Source organism: Hemitrygon akajei, chromosome 14 (assembly GCF_048418815.1).
Source record: "Hemitrygon akajei chromosome 14, sHemAka1.3, whole genome shotgun sequence".
NCBI classification, from domain to species: domain Eukaryota; kingdom Metazoa; phylum Chordata; class Chondrichthyes; order Myliobatiformes; family Dasyatidae; genus Hemitrygon; species Hemitrygon akajei.
In genome coordinates this window covers 5,475,464-5,494,714 of record NC_133137.1, presented here as the reverse complement: position 1 = coordinate 5,494,714, position 19,251 = coordinate 5,475,464, and the positions used below count along the sequence as shown (strand labels likewise).

The 19,251-nt window shown below is 39.6% G+C and overlaps 1 protein-coding gene across 1 annotated transcript; it reads right to left on the bottom strand.

Annotated features, from left to right (window-relative positions):
• Window positions 1–8,206: 8,206 nt before the first annotated feature.
• LOC140738256 (dynein light chain LC6, flagellar outer arm) lies at window positions 8,207–13,427 on the bottom strand. The gene is made up of 3 exons (XM_073065411.1): window positions 13,287–13,427; window positions 11,500–11,639; window positions 8,207–8,600 (listed from the first exon to the last, which is right to left on the bottom strand). The coding sequence occupies exons 2-3, from the start codon at window positions 11,629–11,631 to the stop codon at window positions 8,463–8,465; spliced, it is 270 nt and encodes an 89-aa protein (XP_072921512.1). The 5' UTR covers window positions 11,632–11,639; window positions 13,287–13,427; the 3' UTR covers window positions 8,207–8,462.
• Window positions 13,428–19,251: the final 5,824 nt, after the last annotated feature.

Here is a 19,251-nt window from a genome sequence, read left to right as displayed (position 1 = left end):
TGGATCATGAGTACTCTATGTATCTGTTCTGCATTTTTGCAGGAATGTGAAAGGAATAAAATTACATGAATGAATGAATTCTAAAAGTTGTCTTGTAACTTGAAAAATAATTTGTTTCATTTAGGGGTAAATATCAGACAGTTATGGTTAAACAATCACCCTATGTGTTAACTATGTTATAGTTTCTCCAATGGGCTATCATCCCTTACATGTGTTTATTGATTATTAAATCTCAGAAACCTGATTATAACTTCACATTAGATGGAAGCACCTAATTTTTGTGTATAAAATCAATGAATGAGGAATTTATCCATATATAAAATGGAACAGAAATGTTCAAGTTTTTAACTACTGCAGGACTGTAAATGAATATTTTGCCAGTTGAATGATGTATTTAAATAAGGTGAACATTAAAAATCCTTTAAATGCAAGTTGCTGTAATCATAAGTATTGCTTGCACTTTTCTCTTGCATTAATATTACCCTGTCCCTTCCTTTATCCTTCCCCTCACATTGTATCATGCTGAGACTGGTGATTCAAATAAGTGATTGAGAAACAAGAACTCTTTATTTCACTCTCCCCCCCCCCCCCCCCAAACAAACTATGGGGAATTTAAAAACATTTAATTTTATGCTATTTCATTCGTGATTACTCCTGCCAGCAGATTTTGTGCATCCCCAACAATCTGCATTGTGGCTACAGCTGATTAATATCTAGTTAAATGATAAAAAAAAAACTGGGATTTGAATGGAACTTCTGAAACATCTTGTTTCAAGAATTCCCCCTGCCCCCAATCTGAAACAATCAGGATATAACTGAGTAATTTCATTAGCACTAGGAAAAAAATAAGCTTCAGCTTGATTATAAATTAATAATGTACAGTGGCCTGCAAAAGTTTGGACACCCCAGTCAAAATTTGTTACTGTGAATAGCTAAGCGAGTAAAAGATGACCCGATTTCCAAAAGGCATAAAGTTAAAGATGACAAATTTCTTTAATATTTTAAGCAAGATTACTTTTTTATTTCCATCTTTTACAGTTTCAAAATGACAAAAAAAGGCAAGGACACGAAGCAAAGGTTTAAGCACCCTGCGTGGTCAGTACTTAGTAACACCCCCTTTGGCAAGTACCACAGCTTGTAAACGCTTTCTACAGCCAGCCTAGAGTCTTTCAGTTCTTGTTTGGGGGAATTTTCGCCCATTCTTCATTGCAAGAGGCTTCTAGTTCTGTGATATTCTTGGGCCGTCTTGCATGCACTGCTCTTTTGCAGTCTATCCACAGATTTTCAATGATGTTTAGGTCGGGGTATTGTGAGGGCCATGGCATAACCTTCAGCTTGCGCCTCAAGGTAGTCCATTGTGTTTAGGATCATTATCTTGTTGTAGAAGCCATCCCCTTTTCATCTTCAGCTTTCTTACAGACGGTGTGATGTTTGCTTCCAGAATTTGCTGGTATTTAATTGAATTCATTCTTCCCTCTACCAGTGAAATGTTCCCTGTGCCACTGGCTGCAACACAAGCCCAAAACATAATCGATCCACCCCCCATGCTTAACAGTTGGAGAGGTGTTCTTTTCATGAAATCCTGCACCCTTTTTTCTCCAAACATACGTCTCATTGCGGCCAAGAAGTTCTATTTTAACTTCTTCAGTCCACAGGACTTGTTTCCAAAATGCATCAGGATTATTTAGATGTTCCTTTGCAAACTTCTGACACTGCATTTTGTGGTGAGGATGCAGGAAAGATTTTCTTCTGATGACTCTTCCATGAAGGTCATATTTGTGCAGGTGTCACTGCACAGTAGAACAGTGCACCACCACTCCAGAGTCTGCTAAATCTTCCTGAAGGTCTTTTGCAGTCAAACGGGGATTTTGATTTGCCTTTCTAGCAATCCAACAAGCAGTTCTCTCGGATAGTTTTCTTGGTCTTCCAGACTCAACTGGACTTCCACCATTCCCGTTAACTGCCATTTCTTAATTACATTACGAACTGAGGAAACAGCTACCTGAAAACACTTTGCTACCTTCTTATAGCCTTCTCCTGCTTTGTGGGCATCATTTATTTTAATTTTCAGAGTGCCAGGCAGCTGCTTAGGAGCCCATGACTGCTGATTGTTGGGACAAGGTTTGAGGAGTCAGGGTATTTATAAAGCTTTGAAAGTTGCATCACCTGGCCTTTCCTAATGATGACTGAACAAGCCACAGCCCTAACAATCTCATTAAGGTCTGAGACCTTGGTAAAAGTTATCTGAGAGCTCAAATCTCTTGGGGTGCCCAAACTTTTGCACGGTGCTCCTTTCCTTTTTTTCCACTCTAAAATTGTACAAAACAAAAATAATACACTAATCTTGCTTAAGTTGTTGAAAAGAATGTTTCATCTTTAACTTTATGACTTTTGGAGATCAGTTCATCTTCTACTCACTTAACTATTCACAGCAACAGAAATTTTGACCGAGGTGCCCAAACTTTTGCATGCCATTGTACCTTCTATACTGGAGTATAGACTGCACTGTAACACTGTCTGTATTGTAGTCTGATCTTTAAAGAAAGATTTTAAAGATTAGTTTTATCCGTCACGTTTTTTGAAAAATAGAAACATACAGTGAAGAGAATTGTTTGCATCAACAACCCACAGTAGCTACTGTCATGCCTTCTTCATAATGAAATCAATATGTTGGACCTAGGATAGACCTTCAGAGATGTTGTCTCCCAGGAACTTGAAACTGCTCACTCTTTTTACTGCTGCTCCCTTGATGAGCACTGGTGTGAATTCCTTACCTTTTTTTCCCACTATCTTACTTAAAATGTTGAAAAGAATGTTTCATCTTTAACTTTATGACTTTTGGAGATCATCTACTTACTTAACTATTCACAGTAACAAATTTTGACCAGGAGTGCCCAAACTGTTGCATGCCACTGTAGCTGTCTTGATTACTTAGAATCAAAATTTCTTTGAATATTTCCTCATGTTTTTCATCTGTAGTTGGCTCAAGTCCAACACAGTGCCAGTCCATTTCAAAAGACATTAAAATGGCAACCACATCAATCAGTGTATAGCGGAGTACAATTGAGCAGGAAAAGATGGCAAAACAAGCCCTATTTCATCTTCCACTAGCAGTTTTATAATTGATAATTTTTTTTAAAAATCAGATTTAATTTAACCATTGTTGGAATTCAAATATGTCTCCAGGCCACTGACAGAGCCTGTGCAACTACCATTTCACTGATGGTCCATAAATGTCAATTATTTTTCTAAATTCCAAGGTGATTGCCATAGCTTCCCTACAGTATGGGTTAAGGAATAAATTGCCAACATGAGAGAATACTTTCCTGTAATTCTCTCTCGCTCCCACACTGTGGCTTTCTTGTGTTACCATGGGTTCCAATGTATGTTTGATTTACAGCACGTCATGTCATATGGGCACATTTCAGTCTTCTAGACTTAGTATCAAAAGTACAACTCATGATGATTCAGCTGATTTGTTCTTTGTGTACACACTCCCCCCCCCAAAAAAAAAACCTGTTGGTCACGTCTTCTTGCTTTGCATTGTCTTTCCTCCTTCCATTCAATCGTTGACCACATGGCCTCATTTACAGCTTCTCCAGACATTCTGGTTTTACCCTATCAGAATTGTTCCCCCCCCCCTTCATTTTAATAAGCTTCATTTGTCTCTTTCTCATTGCTGGCAAAGGGTCTTAAGTCTGAAACAGTTAATTTTTTTTCTTTCTTTAGCTGTAGACACAACTGAGAATTTAATCTTTTTTAAATAGGGAATGTTCAGCATTCTGTCTGTACAAGGTTGCTCACCATTGTGGCACATGGAAGTGGGGGGGAAAAAAGTCAATAACTGCAGGACTCAAAGTACTAATACAATGGACTTGGCAGAATCTTTATCTGCTGTTCATTGTGGTTCCAGTAATGCTAACTATTGCTTTTCCCAAGGGCCAGAATACAAAGGAAATTCAAGTTACAAAATTATGTATAAACCACTTAAATATAATTATTCTAGGTTTTCTCCTGGGTATGATCTTTCAGGCAATGTTTAGTAAACAGCTAAACTCCAATATATTTCTGGATATTTCAATTGTCACCCAGGATTCTTGAAGTCTAACCTATTAGATTATCTGGTTAGGTCAAGTTAACAACCAATCCATATTAAAAAAGTTGAGAAACTGACAGTTAGTCAAGTACATAAATGTACCTTGTTTTCTTTAACTATTTAAGTAGAACACAACTGTACATTGAATTTGACTGACATAATGGAAAATCTACATTAAAACTCCACTAGTGTGATTCATCACTTCTAGAAGCACTATAGCTCCATCTGACTATTGGTTTTAACATTATTACTATCCTCAATATATAATTTGGCTTCAAGTTATTCAGGGATACTTTATAAATCAAATGCTTTTTTTTAATCTCTAAAAACATGATTTTTCCTTTCAGTAATATGACCCACTTAGGTTGCCTGATTTACAAGACATTTCAGTCTTGACAATGTAATTTGTTCCACAATGGATGCAGTTTCTTCATGATACACTGTTATACACGTGAAAATAAAAGACAGCTTAATACACTGCAGGTCAAGTTACACTGCAAATGGAATATAATTAGCTGTGCTTTGTACCACCTTTACATTTTGAAGTATTCCACAGCAAATGTTACCTTATGAGTAACATTGTGAGCAATGAGTGCACACAAATAGAATTATGCTTATTCCAAAGGTTAGTGATGAAGATAATGAAAAATTTCACTAAAGGAGAGACATTATTATAAAGTGATTAATTACTTTATTCATGTATTCAGTTACCTTTCTGTTCATTTATGCAATTTCTTAAAACATTTATGCCCTCAGCATTGCTTTCCTCCAAGAGGAACACAACCATGTGGTGGTTTGGAGGCTTGTGTGCCTCAGTAACCCATTGAGCTACATCGGCTAGAGTTAGGGTTTTATGCTTTGGCTTTTGGAAGGGTCACCCATGCCAAACAGGTCAAAGGCTGGAGCGGTCCACCGGTCCTCCAGGTTCAGGGGTTCAGCTCAGGTCTACAACCCTGACTGGTAAAGCAAAATTGTTATGGAAAGAGCAATGAATCCTACATCTGAGTTCAACAGTATTCCTGAGTCTCCACCTGGGACTTGCATGACTGACAGTAGTGAAAACCGAACTCCTGACACAATGAAGGAAGCCCTGAACTCTGTCAGAGATGGAGGGTCTATGTCTAAAAGTCAGTAGTGTAACAGACAGCAAGTTCACCATAGCTTTGTTTAATCTTAAATTCAACTTCCTTTAACCTTTCAACTACATTCCACATTCCTAATAATTCATGAAAATGAGCCGTTTACCAACAGGTCACAAAATAATGTATGGAGAACAGAAATATCAAAAACAGGAGAGCAGTAGGCTTGCCTTTTATATTCATGTGCAGTTTGAAAAACTGGTGCTAATATGGGTGCAAAAAAGAACATATGATGTTCTTACCCAGACTGATCAATTTAATTTGCATAACTGCTTTGTAATCAAACTGTTCAGACAACCTAGCATCAAACTAATTTGTACAAAATTATATCCAACCCAGGTAAGTCTAAAATCTTCCAATATAGTAAGAGTTGACGAACTAGTCCAGCAATATTCTGGAAGTGATGCTTCAGAGAATAATATTACAAGCATGCTGAACTCTCCCAAATCCCTGGGTACATTCTGCCTGACAAGAAAGAGGTGGTCATTTAGTCAAATGAAGGCAGGAAGGTGAAGCAATGGAAAACTTTAATGTCAACTCAAAGCCCCATGAAGTCACTAATCAAGGTCAAATAAAACCCATTAGCAGTGCTCCAATTGGGAGAAACACCAAAAATTCCAAGGGGTACAGAATGGTACTTTGGTAGGGAAATTCAATGTCCTCCCCCCCCCCCCCCATTATATGCCATTGCATGTTCCAAATATGATAAACTAGCTAACAGCTCAAAACTGAGCAATCAATAAGTACTGTAGACTATTAGCAATACTGAAATGCACCAACATTTATAAAGTCCTGTATAATCTCTCGACTATTATAATCAATTCTGGGAATGAACTCTAGTTCCCCAAACTCACACCAGTAAGCTTCTAGTAACACCAGGTGTAGCTAAAAAATAAGGTGCCTACCTGACAAAATTACAACACAATCATGTCTATGCTCAGCAGCATACAAGTGAACTACATTAAGACTTTGCCAAATCTAGTCATATAAAGGGGCAACACCCCTGTTCAAGATGAGAGTGCAGCACAAATGGAAGAGACTTAAGTATGTAGAACCACCTTCATCCAGAAGTACTGAGTGGATGATTCAACTTTACTTCATCCTAAGATCTTCCTCGTCACCATTGCCATACAAGCAACTACATGCCTGTAAACTGGAAAGTTGTCCAGGCATATCCTGAAACATTAGACAATTCAATCTACTCTTAATCATAAATGATGAACAGTGTCATCAACATTACTACTGATTTTCCAAAGCCAGGCTTGTGCTTTGCTCTGTGCTAGACGTATCACAGATTTAAGTCCAACTGAGGCTCAAATTGTATACCAACAGGACATCAGCAGCATTTTACAGTGTGGCATCAAGGAGCTTTAGCTGTGATTACTGGAGATCGATCATGCAGATTCCAAGACATCACTGCAGGCCTTTGCTTCAAAGACTTTCCTTCCATCACAAGTTCAGAAGTGGGGATGCTTACTAATAATCTTTGATTCCAATCATCATAAAATGTGTACAGGCATTGACTGCTGCAAGATTTAGACCACATTTAGTCATGGGCCAATTAAATGACAAGTAATATATACAAGACAAAACTGGTCAAATATTTACATCCAACAAGAAGGATGCCTTGATGTTTAATAGTCACCACCATCAGAAACTCAACTGAAACACTTGAAGATGTGTCAAAGATTCAACAAGAATTTATTATCAAAATATACAGTATACAACCCTGAGATCCTTCTGCAAGCAGCCACAAAACACCATGGAAGCCATTCAAAGAGAACATCAAACACCCAATGTACGAAGAACAAATCATGCAATAGCAAAAAGCGAACAAATAACAATATTAAACATCAGACCACAAGGGTCCTCAAAATGGCCTCAGAGTGTCGTTTTGCGCTGTGCCATTCACTGACTGCAGGCCACAGAGCCAGTCCATGCCAAAGCACCCTGATCAAATCACACAAAAATAGCCAAAAAAATTAATCAGAAAAACATGTAACAGAGTCCTCCAAAAAAAGTCCACAGCCAAAGCTGTGCTGATCAAATCTTGCAGTGCGAGGAAGACTCCTGCACCCTTCTCCAGCAGCAGCGAGCAAAGGAAAGGGAGGTCGGTCAAACAGTCACCTTTTTCTCGTCTTCATCCACTTTGATCTTGCTTGATGCTTAATCGGTAAGAAGTAATGGACCTGATCATGGGTTTATGCTCTGCATTTAAGCCTCACACTCTGCTCCCAACCACACTGAATTTCCCCGAGACAGCAAATGTACCAGATCACTCAGTCAGCCCAAAAACATACCATTAAAATGTCAATTACAGGCTTCAATCATACACAGTTTAACTGTAGAAGCATATTTAAAAGAATAAATCGAAGTAGTAGTTTTGTGAACTGTCTGCAGGACACTGCCATTGGTCAATGGCACCACTGGTATTAACTCATTAACTTTTGCACAGTCTACAAAAGGGGCATAAGCCACAGGATCACAAGGCATACTCCTGCCTGGATGAGCAGAGCTCCATCATTTAAGCTTGACACTATCCAAAGCAATTAATTTGCCTGATGTGTTCCCTATTCACCACTTTAAACCAACTACCACCAGCAAACAAGGTTGCATCGTGTACCAAATGCACTGAAACAACTCAAAGTAAAATCAAAACCCATAATTTCTAGCACCAAGGACAAGGGCAAAGAGCACATGAGAATATCACCATCTGTAGATTCTGTTCCAATTGAGAAAAGATGTTTTTTGCCTTTTGTTGCTGCTAGCTCTCAATTGTAGAAGTGCCTAGCCAACACCTAGTCTTTGTCAGAAGATTGCTGTAGTTCAGGAAAAAATCCTCACCATTACCTTTCAAGAGCAGTAACTTCTGATCTTGCTCATGATATCCACACTCCTATAAACAAAAACAATCAATTAAACCAGCCAACACCAGGCTGCTCTATATGCAAATTAACAACACATTCAAAAATGATATCAAAATTCATTTATTGAACTGGAAATGTTGGAAAAAAAGACAAGAAAATACATACAAGTCATCAGAAAACAGTGACCCATTGTAGAATGACTCAGGGGGGAAATAAAGGCTTTAGGTGCACCATGCTAGAAATTACATGGGGCATATTCTTCCTTGTGTTTCCCTTTGTAGATTGATCAAAACAGAAGGTACAGTTCTCTTTAGTCTTATACTTGGATCAACTTCATTTGAAAGCCTCAGTTAAGCATCTTCAGCCAGATTTAAACAGAAGAATGGCTACCTGGCCCAGGTAGAAATAGATGAAGTGTTTTGTTTCATGAGTCACATAGCTGCCAAAGTTTCTGCCCACAATACAATGCCACGTGGGATTATACTTTTTGTCAAATTCCTGCAAGGGAAAAAAAAACATGCTGAAAAATATTTCTGAGCAAACATTTATAATATTATTAAGTATACACTGCAAATGTTTAAATATTGTATGTTGGAATGCTACAGGCATGTTGGGCCATAGGAAACAGGTCCAAAACATGTCTCCTCGTGTGCACATAACCCATTTCTAGAAATGTGCTCCTGCAAACATACATAAAATAGCAAACAGAGTAAATTGGGAAATATATGGGAAAATTGCCTTCATGCAATCTTGCTCAGGAGAAAAAGTTTCCAAAACAGAATGAAAAATGTAGGTATCCGCACTTATTCATACTCCAAAAAAAAGCACAGAACAAAGACTGACACCTACTCTAATTTCACAGTACTTATACTTGAAATTCTACAAACTGGAGATTCCATTTGCAGAAGAAACTAATAATTATCTGGATGTATGAAGAGGGTAACAAAATTACTACGATACAACAAACCAGGGTGTAGCAAAATGACTCAACAGGTATACAGTTCCTACCTGAAGTTCCATTCAAAGCAATGTGTAATAATGTATTTGAAAGTAATAGCAATAAAAACAATAAAGAAACAGATGATCTTGATATAAAAGCAGGAATATGAAGGCAATGTAAATGCAGAATAAATGGTAAATTAAGTAGAATGCTATGGTATGACCTTGAATATCTGTTTATTATTAAGGATTGTATTCACGATAATAGATTGTTTTTATAGATTGACAAGATAACGGGAGATCATAACACTAAGATATAATAAGATCACATACTTTTCAATCCCCTTTGTGAAATAGATGGACAAATAATAATACCCTTGGAATTATACTTAGAGGTACCTGAAATCAGCAATCAAATAGTGGATAGCAAAAGAATGCTGAAGGACATTTGGAAAATGGAAAGGGCACAATTAGCAAATCATCATAATTAAAGACACTGGCACAGATTTTATGGATCAAATGGCTTATTTCTATCACAATATACAAATATTGAAGATAAATTATAACTAGAAAAATTACACAGAATAGGTTTACAAAATGGCAATTAATCTATATAAACATGAGAAAATCTACAGATACTGGAAATTCAAGCAACACACACAAAATGCTGGAGGAACCCAGCAGCCCAGGCAGTATCTATGGAAAAGTCTCCTGATGAAGCCTTGGCCCAAAATTTGACTGTTTACTCTTTTCCATAGATACTGCCCAGCCTCAAGTTACTCCAGCATTTTTATTCCTGTAATTAATGTTCATAGCTCGTTGAAAATGGCTACACAGGTCGATAAGGTGGTTAAAGCAGCTTATGGAAACTTACTTTTATTAATCAAGGCATTAAGTTCAGAAGTCAGGAGGTAATGTTGCTTTATAAAACTCTGGTTTGGCCATATCTGGAGTATTGCACACAGTTCTGATCACCCCACTATAGGAAGGATGTTGAAGGGGTTTACCAGGATGTGGCCTGGTTTAGTGGGCATGTGAGAAGCTGAATAAACTTGGGCTGTTTTGTCTGGAGAGATGAAAGCTGAGGGGAGCTCTGATAGAGGCTTGCTTAGAATGCAGAGATGTTTTCCAGGGTTGAAATGTCTAATACCAGAGGGCATGCATTGAAGGTGAGGCGGGTAGGTTCAAAGGGGATGTAAGGGGCAATTTTTTTTTATTACTCAGAGTTGTGGATGCCTGGAATGGTAGCAGAGGCAAATAGATTAGAGGCTTTTAAGAAACATTTGGATTGGAACATGATGTAAGGAAGATTGAGGTATATCAACATTATGTAGTTGGGGGGGGGGAATTAGTGTTTTGGGTATTTTGATTTGCTTTTTAGCTGGTTCAGCACAACACTGAGGGCCAAATGGCCCGTTCCTATGCTGTACTCTTCTACGTTCTAACAATTAGAATTAGAACTAGAACAATCTTTGTACTCCATTCTCCCTTTCCAAGTCGGATTAAAGTAGTATAGGCCTCTAGCAGAAACCAAACTGGCCTGCAATATTAAAATCCCCTCTCGCAAATAGCAGGACGTTACTTATAACATCTCTGGAAATAAAAGATTGCGTAACATTTTTGTCTGATCAGTTTAAAGTTCTTATAAATTAAATGCTTTAAAAAGCTTTTTCCCCCAAAAAATATTGTATGCACTCCACAAAATTATAAAAATGTTAAGGTATTTGGCTATAATGGATTCAAATGCAATCTTAAACAACATTATTTCTCTTCAAAAGGCAAATACAATAAAGTTGTATTGACAAGGCACAATCTTTTAATATATTCTAATAATCAGCAGAGGGATTGCCACCAAAATAAACAACGGGTTTAAAAAGTAGTCCCACTAAAATGCACTGCAAATCAGAATTTATACTCTTTACTGATTCTCTGAAATTCTGCTGTAAAGAATCACAAAGGTAACTTAATTCAGCAAAGTTATTACCTACATTTTTTAACATTGATATTATTACCCTACCTGGTTATAAGCCCAATGTTTAAGTTTTGTTTATAAATGTTCCAATGCTACCAAAAAAAAGAGGTGGGAGGTCAGAGATTTTTAAAAAAAAAATCACCCATAATTAAGAAAACAAACAATAATCTTTTTTTTAAAAAAAAACTCAAGTATATACAATGTAGAATCTGGGATATTTTTTGTAACCTGCCTTAGGTTTTGTGCTATCTCAAACTGAGATGGCGTGCAGAAAATTAGCCCCTGCCAACTGAGTCAGCAGTTAGATATCCCCACAGTAACCTCCTGAGCTGCTTTGTCAAATGGCACGCAAAGGGTTGTGAATGGATTTTGACTGACGGCATAAATGACGTTTTCTTTTCAGGACAAAGCAGGCACTCCTCTCAATAATCCAACCCAGTCAACATAGTTACAACTATAATTCAACTTCTGTTGCAGCAATCTGACCTTCTTGATGTAAGCTGCTATGTCCTTCTCAATGTTGTACTTCTCTAGTGCCTGAGTAGCACACTCCACAGCTTCCTGCTGCATGTCTTCAGGCATGTCAGCATTCTTAACGACAGCTTTTCTTTCAGACATCTTTAGATCTGGCAGACAAATACAAAAGTAGCAAAGAAATTATGTAGAATTGAATAATAAAGTATTCAAAGCAGTTCATTACAATTATTTCATATTGCCAAAAATTAGAAATCATTCAGAACAAAGCTATTAATCTACAACAGCTCCACACGAAGAAAAGCAATTTCGAAAAGTATTTCTATCTTTAAACTGAAACATCCACAAATCCTTTCCTACCACTGATACTGGGGTGGAGAGGTTCAAGCTCCTGGAATGTAAACATCACCAATAGTTTGACTTAACGGCAGAGGAAGCACAGTAGTACCTCTCCTTCCTTGGGCCAGCGAGATTCAGCATGTCCGTGATGATCCCCACTGATATTTTTTAAATATATACAACATGCACCATACAGTTCATCCGACTAGCTGTATGGCAACTTGATATGACAACTGCTTTGCCCTAGATCACTGGCAATGTTGTGAACACAACCCCGTCTAAACACCACTCCCCTGTCTACGCATTCCACTGCCTCAGGAAAGCAGTCAACATAATCAGCCCACTCTAGTCACTTTGTCTTCCCCACACACCCAGATCCAAACATTTAAAACACGTAACATCAGGGCAGCCTCTATTGTCTCTTGCATAATAAAGATTGAATAAACTCTTATCTCTCGATCTCCCGTCATGACCCTTGCATTCTGTCAGCTTGTACTACACTCCTCTGTAAATGTACCAGTATATTCTGCATCGTTATTGTTTTCCCTTTTGTAATAGCTCAATATACTTGGGTTGAGAATTATCTGCCCGTAAGGCAAGCAAAACAAAGCTCTTCACTGTAAATCGGTACACGTGACAACAATCTCATTTCCCTGCAGATGCTGCTCGACTCACTGGGCTCCTCCGGCGGACTGTAGATCTGACAACAGACAACCTGCAGTCTCTTGTCTGTACACAGCTCGTATTCTAGGACAGAGTCTAAGAAAGCTCTTGACTTTATTAAGAAGTTTCCAGCTGATACCTATTAAGTTTCAGTCAGTTTTTTTCTTCACCCAAGCAGTTCACCATCACGACGCTCACGGAGTTCAGAGTGATACAGGGTCGGGAGTGGAGGGGGGCTGGGGAGGAAGGCGAGCCTCAGAGGGAAGTAAGGACGAAAGGAACGAGGGATGTGCAAGGAAGCGGAAGGGGTAGGTTGGATAGAGATCGTTTTATCGCTGTCCTTGTTTCGGCTAGACACGGGCACACCACTCCAGACAGTACATCAATCCGACGCTGAAATGGAGAAGGATCCCGCCCAAAATCCCAAACCATTGAGGTATTTTTTTTTAAATCTTGTGGAGTTGAAGCAAGGACAATGCTGGAGCGAATGCATCAAATGGAAAACCCTTGGCCAGACTCCACAAACGCGTTTCCACGGACGTTGAGTGGTTTCTGGACCGGGCGAGTGATAGCGGGATGGAAAGGACAATGGAAACGGGTCCACTCGGAGCAGAGTAACGGCACCGATTACCACCCCCCCCCCCCCCCCCCCCCCCCCCGGGTCTCTCGGCTTCCCCAGGCTTTCAAACAATAAGCGGCAACCGTCGCCTCATGTTATAACCGTTATATTTTCCTCACAAGGCTCTAGGTTATTGATTCAACACTGATATTTATCAGGACGACGATTCTGTACTCACTGGGTTTTTTTCTCTGCAGCTGAACGAAAGTTGAGGGAGCAGACACCGAGCACCCGAGTCCCCGACCCCGACCACCGCCTGATTGTTCGCCCGCGCCGTCACACAGCAGCACCAGCCCCCCGGGTGGCCGCGGCCGCGCCCCTGCCTTCTCCCGATTGGCTGTCTGCAGCCCGCGCGGGACATTCATTGGCCAGCTCAATCAATAAGCTTGCTGCTATTTAGCACAGCAGTTTATTTCGGACCGGCATGCAGCGGGGCAAGGCGTCGTCAACGGGGACGCGTCTTAGCAACCAGTGATGGTTTACGGTCACTGAGGTACAGGGCTTCGGAGAGCGAGTCGATCAGCCGGCCGGGCTCTACTGGAAGTGGTGTAGGTAACAGAAAATGACATTATGCAGAAGCTGTGCCCTCCCCGGGAAAATAAGACTACGTGCATTCACCATATCTATGTCCTACATGATTTTATACAGCTCTGTAAGATCTCCCCTCATTCTCCTCTGCTGTAGGAATGCAGCTCCTCAACTCCTCAAATCCTGGGAACATTCTTGTAAATATTTTCTTGCAGCTTAATGGCATCTTTCCTATCACGGCGTAACCAAAACTGTACACAGTACTCCTACATCTCATTCCACCGAGGTGTAACACTGAGCGTCATAGGAAGTCTTTCCTACCTGTGGCCATCAAACTTTACAACTCCTCCCTCGGAGTGTCAGACACCCTGAACCAATAGGCTGGTCCTGGACTTTATTTCCACTTGGCATGATTAACTTATTATTATTTATGGTTTTATATTGCTATATTTCTACACTATTCTTGGTTGGTGCGGCTGTAACAAAACCCAATTTCCCTTGGGATCAATAAAGTATGTCTGTCTGTCTGTCATCTTGTACAACTGCAACATAACATCACAACTCCTATAGTCAGTGGTCTGACTGGAGATGGCCAGCGTGCCAGACGCTTTCTTCATCACCTTGTATGATCATGATGCCACATTCGAGGAACAATGTTCTTGTACTTCTGTGTCCCTCTGTTCTATAACACTCTCTATGGTCCCATTGTAAAAGTCCTACTTTTGGCCTGACTTCCCCAAATGAAGCAATAGACAATAGGTGCAGGAGTAGGCCATTCGGCCCTTTGAGCCAGCACCGCCATTCAATGTGATCATGGATGATCATCCACAATCAGTACCCCCGTTCCTGCCTTCTCCCCATATCCCTTGACTCTGCTATCTTTAAGAGCTCTATCTAACTCTTTCTTGAAAGCATTTAGAGAATTGGCTTCCACTGCCTTCTGAAGCAGAGCATTCCATAGATCCACAACTCTCTGGGTGAAAAAGTTTTCCCAGAACTCCGTTCTAAATGGCCTACCCCTTATTCTTAAACTGGTTCTGGACTCCCCCAACATTAGGAACATGTTTCCTGCCTCTAGTGTGTCCAATTCCTTAATAATCTTATATGTTTCAATCAGGTCCCCTCTCATCCTTTTAAATTCCAGTGTATACTCGCCCAGTCACTCCAATCTTTGAACATATGACGGTCCCGCCATCCCGGGAATTCCTTGTGAACCTACGCTGCACTCCCTCAATAGCAAGAATGTCCTTCCTCAAATTTGGAGACCAAAACTGAACACAATACTCCAGGTGGGGTCTCACCAGGGCTCTGTACAATTGCAGAAGGACCTCTTTGCTCCTATACTCAACTCCCCTTGTTATGTCTCAAACCTTAACTGAATTGAACCCTATGTTCCGTTGCTTGGTCTGCTTATCCAGCTGATTAAGATCCCTTTGTAATTTTAGTAACTTTCTTTACTGTCTATGATACCTCTAATTTTAGTGTTGCTTGTGAGGTTACTGGCCATGCCTTGTACATTCTCATCCATATCATTTATATAAATGACAATGGGCCCAACAGCAGTAACTGTTGCACCGACCACTGGTCTATAGTCTGAAAAACATCCTTCCACCATAACCCTCTGCTCCAAACCAATTATGCATGCACTTAGCCACTTGTCCCTGAATCCCATGTGAACGAATCATATAGACAGCATCCACTGCCCTACCCTCATATGTCCTCATGGTTACCTCTTCAAAATAACTCTAACAGATTTGTGAGACACAATTTCCCACACACAAAGCCTTTCTGACTATCCCTAATCAGTCTTTGTCTATTGACATGTTGGTAGATCCTGTCCCTCAGAATTCCCTCCAATAACCATAAAGACAAGATATTCTGCAGAAACCAGAAATCTGGAGCAGCATATAAAGGTTCATTTCATTTTATTGTCAAAGTATGCATCGATAATACAACTCTGATATTTGACTACTCCAGATAGATATTAAATACAGAAAGGCCATGGGTATTGATGAAAGAAAATACATTAACTTCTACCTCATCACCTCCCCCCCCCCCCAAACTGGCATGAAAAAGAAAAGAAACAAAACTCATAGATCCCCAAATCCCCCCCACCCACAGCAAAAGAAAACAGCCACAATAACAATCCCTGACCCCCCTCACTCACAAAAAAGAAAGACAATAGAACCAAAGCCCAACCCCACCTCTTACACACAAAAAAATTAACAGATCACTTCCCCACCAATTGTCCACCAGAAAGAAAACACTGAAAAACTGAAGGAAACCAACATAAATTACAGTCCAATAATCACATAAATCTCAGAGCAAAATCCTGGAGAAGCTCAGCAGGTCAGGCAGCATCTAGGGAAAAGAATAAACAATCAACTTTTCAGGCTGAAGTTGGCTGTTTTCTCCTTTCCACAAATGCTGCCTGACCAGCTGAGCTTCTCCAGCATTTTGAATGTGTTATCGATCCAGTATTGAACTCAGCTCACCAACCTGTGTCCCTTGGCTTGCCTTTGCTGCCCTTCTTAAATAACATACAACAATGGCCACTCTCCAGTCTGCCTGAAGTTTACCTATGGCTAATTTCTATTATTATTTTGGTTTGTTCATAACATCCTGAGAAAAGTTATAACTCAGAAGGATTCTCTTTGGCCTATCATCGCCATCCTGGTCAATAAAGAACTACCTGGCCTAATCTCACCTTACATCACCAGGTCAATAGCTCTGTAGGTGCATATCCAGACACTTTCCAAATATGATATAAAAACAGAAAACGCTGGCAACTGCAGAGAGCAAGAAGCAGAGATAATACATTATTTCAAGTCTAAGATATTTATCAGAACTGGAAAATGTGAGGAAAAAAATGTGTTTAAAATTGAGAGAAGGGGGAGGTGTGAAGGTAACATACTAAATGATAGGATGGAGACTAAGAGAATCCCAGTGATGCAGATAGTATTGGTGCCACCTGACAGAAGGAGGTGAAGGGTGGTTCATCATAGCTGATCTGCCTGGAGGAGGGGTACATAAAGTGGAATAAGTAACAACAAATAAAAAAAAGTATGTGGTATGTTGAACACAGCAGCTGCTCAAAATCTGAAGTAAAAACTCAGTAGATCAGTTACCATCCATCAGGAGAGCAGGACTGAGTTAATATTACTCAATGATCACCATGCATCAAGCCTATTCAGTTCAGACAACATTCAAAAAGCTCATTGCAGTATGTAGAGTGCTGGCAGAAATCGATGACAGAGTCAGTGAAGTTGGAAGATCAGAATGATGTTCCATTCTCCCAGGTGGAAGGAGTCACGATAGTTGTGGATAGCTGAGGGAGACTTAATTCAAGTGTATACAGTTTGTGAGGCCTAGACAGAGCTGGGTGCATAGACATAAAATACCTCTCACAGCCTCTCAGATTTCCAGCCCAATGCAATCTTTTGCTCATCTTGTCTGTAATCAAATTACTTTAAATCTATGATCCCAGATTTTTGACCCCTTAGTACCAACGATTCTACATGGCCTTTTCTGACTTTATAAAAGCCTTTGAGTACAATAATTGGGAAGGACTGTGAACAGTCCCTCTCATTTTTTTCTGTGCACAGAAATTTCTCGTCATCTTGCATTTACTGCATCTTGGTATGAATGCTGGCAGTCCCAATTTTCAGAACAGATAGGTGCCAATCAATGCTCCATTCCTACCCAAAGACATGCTTCTGGATCTCTCTTACTGTGGTGCTGCACTTATCCTCTATCTGGAGGGGATCTACAGCATCACCGGAAACTGTACCACTTTCAATGAACTGCAAAGTCACTTCTGCGTCAATATTCTAGAGCTCCACATGTCTGATATCCCATGATCCTCCAGACAGCAGTATTCCATGCCCTCTTCTAAACTTACGAAACATGGACAACCCATGGCAGGTGCTTCAAAGGATTGGTGAGGTTCCATCAATGTTATCTCCTCAAAATCTTCCAAATACTCTGGCAGGATAAGAAAACATCTGAGGCTGGTCATTTATCCCTTTCAAAAATCCTATGCTCAATAATACTTATCTTTTTTACTCTGCTTGTCCACTGTTCCACACACCAGCACCATACTCCTCCTTGTATTCATTAAGAACATTTACTGAATCCTCTGCTACCACTCAGTGGTTACTTTATGTTCCCTAATAGCCCTACTCTTACCTTTGTCATTTTATCTGCCAATTATTTCATGCTGTCTCTTTGCTTTCTTACCCCATTTCCGATATTCTTCAAGGATTTTGCATGGACATGGGTTCCTTGTTTCCTTTATCCCAAGCTCTTTAGTCCAAGGAGCTATAGATTTGGAAGTCATGCTATGATTACCGTAATCTCATCTTCTCCTTGAATACCTCCTATTTATCTAAAATTGAATTGTTGTCAAGTAGCTGGTTCACTTCTAAATTACATCTCAGCCTAGTTAATCTTTTTTTTCCCAAAATTGTACTAAATCTAACAACAAAAGTGCTTTATCATTGATATTCTTTCCACCTGCTTGGTTCATTTCATAATGCTAAATACAGAATTGACCCTTTTCTTAATTTCCTGGTCTTGCTACATACTGGCTTTAAAAACAAATCCTCCTAATTAGTGTCTTCCCATTTATTTCATTCTCAGCTAATCCTTTTTGCTTAAAGTTTATCTACAATATTTTTGATACTGATGGAAGGTCAGTGACATGAAAAATTAACTGTGTTTCTACACAAATGCTGCTGACTTCCAGAACATTTCCATTATACACAGATGCCTTGTGCAGGAAGGCACAGAGTCGACTGTACTTCCTTAGAAGGTTGGCGTCATTCAATGTCTGTAGTGAGATGCTGAAGATGTTCTATAGGTCAGTTGTGGAGAGCGCCCTCTTCTTTGTGGTGGCGTGTTGGGGAGGCAGCATTAAGAAGAGGGATGCCTCACGTCTTAATAAGCTGATAAGGAAGGCGGGCTCTGTCGTGGGCAAAGTACTGGAGAGTATAACATCGGTAGCTGAGCGAAGGGCGCTGAGTAGGCTACGGTCAATTATGGAAAACCCTGAACATCCTCTACATAGCACCATCCAGAGACAGAGAAGCAGTTTCAGCGACAGGTTGCTATCGATGCAATGCTCCTCAGACAGGATGAAGAGGTCAATACTCCCCAATGCCATTAGGCTTTACAATTCAACCGCCAACAGTAAGATATGTTAAAGTGCCGGGGTTGATTGTATTTAATGTATTTAAGTAAACTACTTAAGAACTTTTTAAAAGCTATTATTAATGCTTTTTGAGAGAGTGATTTAGATGCATATCATATTTTTACTGAGTTAAGTATTGTATGTAATTAGTACTTGCTACAACAAGTGTATGGGACATTGGAAAAAATGTTGAATTTCCCCATGGGGATGAATAAAGTATCTATCTATCTATCTATCTATTTTCTGTTAATTGGATACGAAGGCTATTTTTTAAAGGAATTGAGGCTCAAAGCAAAATGAATTGGCCCAACAATGTATTCTGTAAAGAACTTGCTTAATTTACAAAATCTTAAACTGGCAATTTAATAAAATAAATACTATAAAATAATTTAGAATCATTATAACCACATTTCACTGATTAAGA

Excerpts from the sequence above, each read along its gene's own strand:
- LOC140738256 (XM_073065411.1), bottom strand. The coding sequence starts at position 11,631 with ATGTCTGAAAGAAAAGCTGTCGTTAAGAATGCTGACATGCCTGAAGAC. Across the intron at positions 8,601-11,499 it reads TAGCAGCTTACATCAAGAAG|GAATTTGACAAAAAGTATAA; the intron begins GTCAGATTGCTG and ends TTTCCCTTGCAG.